We start from the raw sequence: 12,411 nt of genomic DNA on the forward strand, positions 1-12,411 counted from the left end.
CCGGGGCGGAGGCGCAGCCCCGTCCGCTGCCACCGTGGCTCTAGCGGGGAAACGACGCCGGCCCTGCTGCGCTCCGGGACGTGCCGCTCGGCCCGCACGGGGCGCGCCCAGCCCGGCTGCCCGGGGCCCGGGGCCGGGGCGCGCTGCGGGCGGACGGCTGCCCCCTGCCGGGCGCGCCGCAGCACGGCGGCCGGCTCCTCCCCGCCCAGTCCCCGCCCGCACGTTGCCCGGGGAACGGGGGTAGGGAGCAGCCGGGCGGCCGCTGCCTCCGTCTCCTCCTTCTCTCCCCGCCGGTGCCCGCAGCGGAGCGGCATCCGCACCCGGACGCCCCGCCGCCATGCCCCGAGCCGCCCCGCTCCTGCTGCTGCTGCTGCTCGCCCTGGCTCAGCGCCGCGCCTGCCTCCCCGGGCCGGCCACCGCCGCGCCCCCCGGCCGGGACCCCTGCCTCAGCCAGCCCTGCCGCAATAACGGCACCTGCTCGCCTGTGCCGGCCCGAGGCCCCGCCGCGCCCCGCCGCCTCCAGCCGCTCCTGCCCCAGCCTCCGGCCGCCTACAGCTGCGCCTGCCCCGCGGGGGTCACCGGCACCTCCTGCCAGGTGAGGGGCGCGTCCCCCTCGGCTCCTCCCGCGGGACCTCCGCTCGGCGCCCGCCGCCCGCCCGGTGTCCTTGTGCCTGTCCCTGCCCTTGGGTGTCCCCGCTCGGTCCGCGGCCGGCTCCCGCCCGCCGCCGCGCCCCTACCCCGCCTGCGGGCGCCCCAGCCCTGCTCCGCCCCGCCCCGGCCCGTGCCGGTGCCGGTGCCCGCTCCCCCGGCCGCTCCCTCCCGCCGGCTCCTCGCGCTGCAGCCGGTGGTGCCGTTAGCGGCCGCCGCGGCTCTGCCCCGGGCTGGCGGCGGCTCCGCGCCGGTGGACGCGCGGAGCGGGTGCCGGTGCCGCCAGCGCCGGGCTCGGAGCCGTGCGGCGGGCGGGCCGGCCGCTCCGCCCGGGAGTGGCCCTCACGCCGGCCGTGACACGGACCGGGGGCTCGGTTCGGGGTGAACGAGGACGGGGCTGCGCTCAGCCGGTGCCTTCCAGCATCACCTCGGCACCGCAGCCACTCCCCACCGCCCGGTCCCGGCCATTTGTGTGGCGTTGGCTTGCCGGCAGGGGTGGGACGGGGACGGGGACACACCGTGCCCCGGGGCCCCTCACCGGGGGGGCTGCCCGCGCCTCGGGCGGCGCCGGGCTGCGCTCGGTTCCGAGAGGTCAGAACGCTCCGAGCAGCGGTGGTGATCAGAGGCACGGAGCAGTTCATCTTTCTAACGTGCGTGGTCACGTTGGGGTTTAATGTAGTAATAAACCGAATTTAATTATTGTCACGTGGAGATCGTAATCTTTTTTTTTTTTTTTTTTTTTTAAATCTCTGGTATTAAGGATTATAGTCTTTCTTATCGTGTTCAGAAATTCACAAAAACCTTAATCTTCCATCCCTTCCGATAAGGAAAAGCAGGTGCAGGGACAAAGAGGTTTGTACGGTACTTTCCTGACAGCAGCGTACAAAGGGCTGGATGGATTAGCTCCCATTTCTGTCAGTGCTCTCAGGTTTAGCTGGATCTGACATCGAAGCAAATGAATTCAAGTAAATTCGATCTGCTTTTTTTTTTTCTTTAATGTTGTTCGGTAACATAGTGTCTGAACTATACTGTCGAATCAATGAAAAGGGACAGTACGTTTACTGAAGACTTAATGTGTAGGTGAGTATAAAAGTCATCATAAAGTAGGAGCGCTATGCACAGAGTTCTGTGCTTGCCTTAAAATGCCTCAGCTGATTCAGTATAACAATGAAAGTGAAAATATTTACGCTAATGAGATTCTGTAAAACCAGAAAGATGAAAGTGGATTTAAATAGATGTCTCCGGCTAATTTTAGGTTGTCCTCTTAGGAGTTTACTATGTTTCTATCGCTACAAAGAGAGAAAGAGCGTGCTGCGTTTTTGCCTTTGTTTGTTGCTGTTAGATGTGTCTGAGATCCATGACTGAAAGATTAATGACCCTTTCCAGGACTCAGTACAATGAAACGCTTGCTAGCGCCGTAACTCTTGTGAAGTGTTGTGGTTGGGGAACTGGATTTAATTGTTTTTCTAACAAAAGAAATAGGCGATATTTTCACAGCAGTTATGTTTTTTATTAACAAGTAAGAGGAGGCATACAGTGTCGTATATTTTGTTTCTTTTTATGAAATACTAAGTAGTGACCCTCGCAAGGAAAGCTGATAAATGAATGCCACTTCTAGCTATCATGTCAGCAGTTGAAGTATGGATGCCAGGTAGCTATGGGAAGTTAATATGGCTTTGAAACATAACTTAGCTAGAGAACAGGTATGTTTTTTAAAGGGGTAGTATAAATACAATATATCCATAGTTGACATTTTGCTCATTTTATTGAAATAGGAAATAAATATTGTACAAATGCATTAACTCTTGTGTTGCTCTGTCGTTCAGCCTAACAGCTTAACAAATGCCTAACGGCTTAAATTCCCACAAAGTAAGGTAAAAATAGTAATGAATTCAATGATAATGAAGAATTGAAAGGATTTAAAAATAACTATAAGGATTATTTTTTTCATATTCCTTAAGGGTTATGAGAAGACTATGGGTTAAATCAGGGGATCATTTGGATATATGTAGGCAAAAGGGCTTTTTGTCTTACTGCTGAGGTTGTTATTGAGCAGTTGGACTTGCAGAGGGGAATGCCAATAAGGGAAAAAAGAACAGGAATTATTACACTAAAATACTGAGATCATGGAAGGTAAGTTTGCACTTTTGGAATTTGTGATGGAGCTGGAGTTCTTCCGGAGCCCCACTTTCTGAAAATACAGAATTACTTTCATGTCACTTCTAGTAGTGAAGGCAATCTTTCACCAATTCGGCTCAGGTGTGTTGAAACACAGAATGAAAAAAAAAAAAAGTTCAAAATGTGCCTACAAGTCAAGTGAAGTTGTAATGTAGAGTGATTGCTGTCAAAACTGGAGATTGCCACTGAAGTTTTTACTGTAACTGTTTTTGATGCACTTGTCATTTTTTTTATTCTTTTCCCATGCCAGCACCAACATCGGCATTGCATGCACATGAGATACTTCTAAAAGTTCAGAGCTTTCCTGTCACCAAGTGATACATTTCATTTGGACATAAGCCAATTCCATGATCTTATAATTGCTTTAGTAACTCGTTATTTATTTAACAACAGAAATTGTAGGTCCTCTTACTATATCCATCCCATGAATTATGCATGTGTATATATCTCACATTACAGTTAGAATATACTTTGTTTTGCAAACTTCAGGTTTGTTTTGTTATGGCTTGTTTGGTTTCACATTGTGGGATGTTGCTCTAATTTAGCTCAATTCCTCTTCATGGTTGTGATTTTTCCCCCCACTTCTCTTTACCATGCTTCTCATCTCTGTAAAGAAGAAATAGACTTAATGTGTTGAAGTATCTTAAACTTTACTGTGAGAGAAGAAATCACATGTATTCCCAAGGAAATTGTACAAAAATTATAGAGAACTCAATGGCCTTTCTGCAGGAATTTGAACTTGGCTAATTCTCAGCTTTACCCTGAAAGAATTTGACAAAATAAATTGAGATGACCTGAGTATGAGATATTAAGTTCCCTAATGTCATGGTTTAACCCCAGCTGGTAATTGAGCACCACACAGCCGCTCGCTCACTCTCCCCTCACCCACACAGATGAGGAGGAGACTTCGAAAGGAATGTAAAACTCAAGGGGTGAGATAAGAACAATTTAATAATTGAACTAGAACAAAAATGAAAGAACAGTGATAACAATGATGACAATAACAGTTATAATGAAAAAGGGAAGGGAAAGAATAACATCCAGAGGGAAACACATGGTTCACAATGCAACAGCTCACCATCTGCCCACTGGTGCCCAGCCAGTTCCTGAGCAATGACCTGCCTGTCCCAGCCAACCCCCAGGCATGGAGTTGTTCATATACCAGGCGTGACGTCCCATGCTATGGAATACCTCTTTGGGTAGTTCAGGACAGCTGACCTGGTGGTGTGCCCTCCCAATTCCTTGTGCCCCTCCAGCCTTTTTGCTGGCAAGGCCTGAGGAACTGAAAAGTCTCACATCAAAGCCAGAACACGGCCCCGCACTAGCTCCTAAGAAGATATTGAAGTCCATCCCAACTGAAACCAGGACACCTAAACTTTATAGTCTCTAAATTTTTACTTATATTTTACTTTGATAAGCAGCCTTTAACCTTTATTTCTAACAACTAGTCTAATGACTAGTCTGTTTTTTGTAATGACATGTATTATCCAATAAAACTGTTTTTCTTTATCAGGGAAGTTTTATGTAAAAATTGATCGGTGTTAGTGCCCTATGAAATAATTTTAGAGACATAAGGTACAAAATTGCAAAATAAGAAATGAAAAATGTCACAATTTGCTTAAAACCACAGAATCTGAACTTAGATATTTGCATTAAATTGCATTATATTTATTTGGTTCCATGCTAGTGCTAATTTCATTAAAAGACATAATTTCATTAAAAGTTAATATTTTAAAATATTGTCATATATGCTTTGTTTTAGTTGCTGCTTTTGTTTTTGTTTTTATTTTTTTCTTCCCTCCTTTGATAATTTTCCCTCATTCTTTTCTTTGGTGCTTTTTAATATGCTCTTAATTATTGTATAGATTGTGTCAGTAATCAAAACTAGAACACAAGTAGTATCCGAGCATACTGAACCAGCATTCTGACTTTGCAGCAGTTCTCTTCCATATGGTCTGATTAGTGATGACTGGATGTTCCGCTTACTTCTGAGCATGACATAGGAGCCACTGATGTAATAGCATTTTTGAGTTAGTACTGAAATTATTATTTTAGTGGCAAAAAGATCTCTTTGGTCTTAGGGAGGATATGTTATGTTCACTCCAATGGCTACTTTTCCATACCTACAGTGGAAAGTATTTTTTTTAAATGTAACTGTGGACAGCTTGTTTAAAATGAAGTGTTAGAAAGGTGTCACGTGAGTTTAAAGAAGTCAAGGAAAGAACTGATAATATGAAAACTAATACAGATGGATGGTAGATTATCTTTTAAGTTTTGTTCTTAGAATGATTATTATTTTTTTATTTCCCCTCCTGAATTTCTGCCTGATTATGTTTTCCTTTGTTCTCTCCCTTTTTTTGTACTTGTGAATGCCAGATGAATTTATTCTTGTCTTTGATCATGGTATTTGAACATTTGTATACTGTACTGCAGCGATTCCATTCTTTTGCTCTGTGTCCCCTGCTTCTATTTTTTTTTATGCTGTGTTGGGGTTTTGTTTCTTTTTCTTTGAATTTCTGTCCTCAGTAGATTTCTGATAATGTGCTGTTTAATGCTGAATATGGAAATCCAGGGGTAGTAAACTGCTGTTCAAAGAAAGGTTACTGTTTCTTGACTCAGTGGTGTAATACCTCAGAGTAAGTGGTACAGAGTTTTTCATTGTCCAGGTTATTTCAGGTTGCACTGGACAGTGCTATGTAAAAGAACATCCTTTAATCAAACTGCTAAATCACCTTCATGTCAGTATCCTGATTAAATCTTCACAAGATCCTGTTTTCTGTTAAGTGCGTATATCCCTTCTGAAAGGTCTCTAAAGAATCCTTGAATTCACAATGAATTCTCTAGCATATTTTAAATGGTATTTTTTTCATTAATGAAGAGTATACTCTTTTATCTTTAATAAGAATAAATTGTATAGTTAGCAGATGCCCTGGAGTTTTCTTGTTTTATTTGGATGTAGTTTAGCCTGAGTTCTGAGGTACCATGTCATTTCCTGCTGACTAACTGCTAACTCTTGTAGTGCTTTCAAGTTGCAGAATTTAAATATTTGCATTGATATATATATATATACTGTGTGTGAGAAGAGGCTGTGAGAGCTCTGTTTTTCTTGGAGAAGAGGAGGCTAAGGGGGAACTAAATGCCATTCTCAGCTGCCAGATGGGTGGTCATAGGAGCAAGACTTCTGAGATGTGGTCAGTGAAAGGACAAGAGGTGACACGCATGTTATAGTAGGGGAAGTTCCAGTTAAATCTAAGGAAAAAAAATAATTCCTCACAATGATGGTGGTCAAGCACAGGAACGGGAACTTAGAACAGTTGTGGAATCTCCATCCATCCTTGGAGATTAGGAGCTTGAGTAGCCAAGGCCCCAAGCACCTTGACCTAGTATTAGCCTTGGCCAGAGCAGAGCTTGAACCAGTCCCTCAGGTCCCTTCCAGCCAAGACCATCCTATGCATCTGTTCTGTAATTCTGTATACACATACACATCTGTGTGTGTGGTTATGTTTTTGGGTTTGGTTGTTTTTTTATTTCCCCCTAGAGTTTGCATTTGACTATTACTCTTGTCCTGTTCCTGCCTCCCCTTTGCTGGATATTTCAATTATTTCCGTATTATTATAGGTATATGTTTAACATCAAGTCTAGACTGTACTTGGAAGCTGACAAACTTGTGCAGTGCAAATAGGAGTTCTAAGATGGCAACATTGCTATTAGATATCTGAAAAATCTTTAGTATTAATTTCAGGCTACTTTGTTTACAGCTCCTTTAGTCACAAATCAGTATACCCACATTTCATAGACATTGTTGAGGATATTTTTTCTTCAAGTAGCAGTTGCATGTCACACAGAACCGAAGGGTATTACTTGTTTTCAATGAGTTTTTTTGTGACCTGCAAGTGAAGTATTGTTGAGGTGCCTCATGATCTCCACGGTTGCAGTGGAACTGATGAAGTTCTGCAGTATGGTGGTGTGAGGTATCAAATATGGGGAACATTAGCGCAGAATAAATGAATGTGAAAAATAGTTTCTCCACCCCATTTATTTTAGCTATTATAACATCTGTTTTCTCTAAGTGTAGTAGAAATATATTTCCAGTCAGAATTTTAAGCTTTTCAAATTAGCATCTTGCCTTGAAGCATATAATGTAAAAATATGCGGGAGAACTATAATTCAGCAATTTCCAAAGCAGTCAATAAAGAATTGTGCTGTGATTTTTGCCATGGGATCTAAACAAATTTAGTCTAAATTTCTGTAGAATAAAACTGGAATAATGTAATAGCCCAAACTGTCCCAATTATATAAGTGGTTATTATTTGGATATCTGCACACTAACCTCGGTGAATCTTTGTATTCTGTCTTTCAATGTCTGGAAATACTCCTGTTAAATCTGTTCAAAATCGCTCTTTTTAAATGCTAGTCAGGTCATTACATAGTGCAAATTATTTGGTTCTGAAAAATTCCGTCATGTAAGTGGAAGTTTCAGGTATTGGTTTTAATAATTTTTTGTAATTAAAGTTTGTAAAGAGAAGGACCAGGTGTAAAGCAACCAAATAATAGTAGAAGATATGCTATACTAAGATGCTTCAGCTTTTTCATATGCTGTATTTCATTGCAGTTTATGCTCTTTGATCTGAGAGACTTTGCAATGATATCTGTTTAAAAACTAGTATTTTTTCACTTTCCTTTGAAATACGTAACTCAATGTTGTCATTTGTGTGTGTGTAGCCCTGGAAATCCTCTTTATCGGAGCAGGTTTCCCATATACTAGGAGAATACCTTATACTGAATACAAGATAAGAAACAACAGACTATGGATGGGAAAACAAACAAACAAGAATATTGCTTAAAGTACTGGAATTGTATGACTTGATTCAGTAATACAGGAGGTAGAAATGCTCCCCTCTTTTTGAGAACTCTCATAAAATCTTCTACATATTGCCTTTCTGAGAAGTACATGCCTTGAGATCAATAATTTCAGAAATGGCATTTAGCAGGATTTCAGCTTGATCATGAGACCAAAAATCTTAGAAGATGATGCAAGAAATTCCATTTTAATAGGCAGACATGAGTCTGCTGAAGATAGTATCCACTGAACTGTAAACATAGGTTGATATTTGTTGGGATTTGGGTTTTTTTGGTATTTGCTCTCATAACTTACTCTGTTCTTGTTAAATATCAAGTCCCTCATTTATTTCTAGTAACTCTTTGGCTGTGATAATTTGTGTTCCAATTAATCCCACAGATTAATTGCATGAAAAACATGAGTTTATTAGTTTTTATTTTCTTTCTTATTTTCTTATGTCCGTGTTGCATATTTTTCCCTCTTAAGAGTTATACCACTCTTCCCTCCCTGTGCATGTAGTGAATATTTTTCTTTTCTGTGGTGTCCTTTCTGAGCTGAATAGATTGAGCAAATAACAATGTCCCTGTTGGTTGCTGGTTAATCTCAATATAGTCTGTTTTGAACAATGCTAAATCCCATTTTTTTATGTATGCTGAGAGATTACCTGTTCTTCTGACAACTGCATTATAGTGAAGGCTTCAATAATATCCACTTTACTTTTTTTTTTTTTTTTTTAACTTTTGGTTGATATAGGTGAACTGAACTCATCAATTTACCTGGAGGTGTCAGATCGTGGTGTGGTGATCCCCGAATGAAAGCATCCATATTTAAAGTGCATTCATGTCAATTGAAAACACGTGTTTGGCAAGAGTAGGGCTAATTTCATTAAAAATTTCTTAGTGGCATTTAAGTCAAAATCTGAAGGTAAAAGCAGTTTAGTATGTGCATTTGACATTGTAGAGCATAATTTATTAAGCTTTTAATTGGTTCTCTGGTTTTTAAGAAAAAAACGGTTTGGTTCAACTTATTGTTCTGTATGGTTTTGTCAATGTATATGTTACAGGAATAATGTAAATGGTGAAATAAGTGTCCTCTGGAGAGAAACTTGTCACTCATCAATATGAGCTATACAAACCACCAATTATAATTGTATTACTAGGAAAAAGCTCTGAAACTGCAATTGTTGCAATTTTCCAACAGCTTTGTAACAGTAGAAATGCACATTGAGATATACAATGAGAGAAGTAATATTTGCTTGATAAGAAAACTCTTTAATTTGTTCTATTGGTTGGGTGTAATCTCCTACAAAGAACTCCTCTTGCATTCAAATGCTCGTTTGTATGCCACATATGTAACGTCTTTGCGTTCAGGAACTCATATCACTGCCCCACATTATTTTTCAAGTTTGCAGTGTTGTTTTTTTTTTAAAATTTTACAGACCATAGTAAGTGTAACATACTGTACTACTTAGCATTATATTCTGCTGTAAACCTGAAAAAATAGCTGTAAACTTTATAAAAAGGTCTGGAAGTTATACATCCTGACTAGGAATGGGGGTATCAAGGCTTGGTGCTTGGAATGCTGACTGCTTTGCTGAGTCACTCTTACCACATTCTTATTTAAATTTCTCCTCTATAAATTCAGATAATCCTGGGTGTTCTAAAGGTTAATTTGTGAGTGTATATGGAGGCTTTAAGAATGTTAGATGAAAAGCACTTTATAAGGAAGCATAGTATTGAAATACCAGAATCTGAATTACATGTCAGTGGCCTACCAGAATATATTTACCTAGTAAGGAAAAAAGCCTTCTTACGCAACGCCTCCCCCCCCCCCCCCCCCCCCCCCCCCCCACCACACACACCCCAAAAAACCCCCCAAAACCCCACCAAAAGAAAAAAAATCATCCATTTAGACTATTTCTTTGTCTGGCAAATATTTAGGCTAGCAGTCTACAGATTAATTTATTTTCATACTGTTCTTTCCCACTGGAAGCAGGGGCAATAGATCAATGACCAGTATTTTGAAGACTTCTGTAGCAAAGGTGTTTTGTGAACAAGGTGCTCTTGAATAAGTTAAGAACGGGATTCAATTTGACTGTGAAAGTAGGGTTGTTATACTGAGATAAGGTCACTGAATGTTAATGATTTTGGGAGCTTTGTTGTACTTCATGTATTGGTTACAACAGCAACTGTATTGTCAGTTTGAGAAGACCTTTGTGTATCTTCAGGAACAGTAGCTGTAAAAGGAGTAACAGGATACGGCTCCTTTTCTTTACAACAAGCCTCATTTTCAGTCTAGGTTGCCCTTATGTGCTGCTTTGTAATGGGCCTAATAAAACTGAAGTTTGTTGTTGACAAATGCACAAGAGAAGGAATAATTTCAGCTAACCATGTATATTCTAAATAAACTGTGATTATCTGGGAGGAAGACCCGTATGTTCTGATAGCGGTATGTTGAATAAGCCTCGTTGAGCCTGAGTGCTCAAAATGCAAATAATTTCAAGATTTGCAGATAATGTCACAAGAGAACAGAAGCTGTTAGAGAATGCTGTTCCCTTCTATGAATGAATAGCACTTAATCCCCTGAAATCAAGTTCAGGTAACTTTACTTACAAGATAGAGAGGGCAGAAATAGATATGATGCAGAGAAAGGGCAGCAGAAGTGATTAGTAGATGTGGAAAGATATGAATAACCTGGGAGAAACAACTTGTTCACTTTTATACAGAGACAAACAAGAAGAGTCTGAATAAAAGGTAATCTTATGACAAGGACAGTGCTTCAAAAAAACCCCACAACAGGTATGAGACATCAGCTAATGATCAGCTAATGTGGCTAAGGGAAATATAGGGACAGTTTTCTGTAATTTTCCAGACATAGTATGTTGCTGTGATCTCCATTTGAAGTATTTGGATAGCGTCATTTGTCCATAACGACAGTTAGGTATCACCATGAACTATATGGCAATTGTCATGTTTGTTATTCAGCCCTCATGGTTTGTGCTTTAAATTCAGCAAATCTGTAATAATGCATGCAAATTTTATTTGTGTTTTCATTAAAAAAAAATTAACAGATGTATTGTTTTTTTCTACAGAAGAAATTAGGCATTATTTGATATTTTTATCAATATGATAATATTATTTGATAATAAGAAATTATCAAAATCAAATTGAGTGAACCTCAGAAACCTAATACATGGCTTAGCTTTCATACAGACCTAGCAGTCTATTAATAACTTGTGACTGACTACATACATGTACTTCTATTGTACTAATTTTCAGGCAAATATAACTGAGCATTATTAAGCAGAACAAGGTAAAGATCGCCATGTAGAAGTTCAATTAACTTAAGAGCTAAGTAACTTTTGTGTTGATAGTCCTAATTCTGCTGTCTGGTTGCAAGAGAGCTGTTTTCTGGCATTTATTGTCACTATGGAACACCAAGGTTATGTTCCTGTATGTAGGGATCTGAGAAACTTTCTCATTTGAGAATGCCTTTGAATTTCAATGAGTTGAATTACGTGAGGTTTACTGACATAGGTAGGGTCTGTAAGACCAGATACTTGATTAATTCTTTTTAAGGCTACAGTGTACTGTGTGATGATGGCATATGTGACAACTGAAGAAAATGGTGTTGAGTCCCCTGGGAAATTAACATGTTTAATTGAAGGAAGGACAAATTGACTTAATTTACATAACTGTAATAGGACTCTAATGTTAAAATTTCCCTAACTACTGGCTCTTGAAAGTAATGGAAAGTTACTGGGTTGATGTTACAGAAATTCTTAATAATCTTTCTGAGGGTGTGGCAGGATCTGGCTTCTATAGAGCATGCTAAAAATGTGGAACATCTTCTTTTAAGGGCTGCTTGAGACTCCACTATGCCATCTCTTAAAGGTGAAATAAACTCATAGTAATTTCTCTGTCTATAAAAATAATAAATATAAGTTTAGAATTAGTTATTTTGGTAACCATTTGTGCTTGGGTTTCTTGGTGCTCCTGAAATGCAGCAAAGAAATTATCTAAGTGGAATGATTGCAGAAGGAAGCCCAGCTTCTGAAAGCCTTTCTCCCCAGTCAGCTAGCTTCCCTTGTGACACAAAATTTTAACTCTTTCTGCAGGTGAGTGAGAAAGAATGGATTAACAGTTCCAGTGAATCTGCCTTTTCACAAAGGCCTGCCTAAGAAAAGCATGATAGATTTATCAGTTACGGGTACAATTATCCAGTCCTGCTAGCGGTAGCATGCAGCAAATCAGGGTATGGGCCAAAACCTCACTATATTTGATTTAGGATTATGGAGGATTTTCTGTTAGCATGACATATTAGTGAGTGAGTGATTTAACCATATTTTATGTTCATATTAGATAATCTGTTGAAGGGTACTCTGGAATAACAGCTGTGCTAGCAAACCTTATTGTGTAAGTGATGTATAGCAAACACAAATGTAGCATCTTAGTTGATTTCTGTATGTTGTATATGCTTTTCGCTTTGTAATCAGTACTGCAGCAGCTTCCAACTTGGATTTCTAGTTCTAAGGATGACATTTTCTTTTCCAAAATATACTTACATCCAGTTCTGGTCTGTGTTCTCAGAGTTTCTAAGTTCCTTGCCTAGGGTGTGTAAGCAGCTCATAAGCTCTGAGAGCTGCTGGCTGGTAAAAGCACTTCCAAGCTCCTTGACACTAAGTAGGGCAGTTTTGTGAAGCTGAGAAGTCTTGAGAGCTTGTCGTGGTTTAACCTCAGCCAGCA

General features: G+C 40.7%; 1 protein-coding gene across 1 annotated transcript in view; it reads left to right on the plus strand.

The window, feature by feature from the left end:
* Window positions 1–223: 223 nt before the first annotated feature.
* DNER (delta/notch like EGF repeat containing) overlaps window positions 224–12,411 on the plus strand; it is a 139,502-nt gene continuing 127,314 nt past the window's right edge. Inside the window, exon 1 of the mRNA XM_056358853.1 lies at window positions 224–595. Coding sequence (XP_056214828.1) covers window positions 338–595 — 258 coding nt within the window. The 5' untranslated portion in view covers window positions 224–337. The remainder of the gene's footprint in view (window positions 596–12,411) is intronic.

This window comes from Falco biarmicus, chromosome 13, assembly GCF_023638135.1.
Source record: "Falco biarmicus isolate bFalBia1 chromosome 13, bFalBia1.pri, whole genome shotgun sequence".
NCBI classification, from domain to species: Eukaryota; Metazoa; Chordata; class Aves; order Falconiformes; family Falconidae; genus Falco; species Falco biarmicus.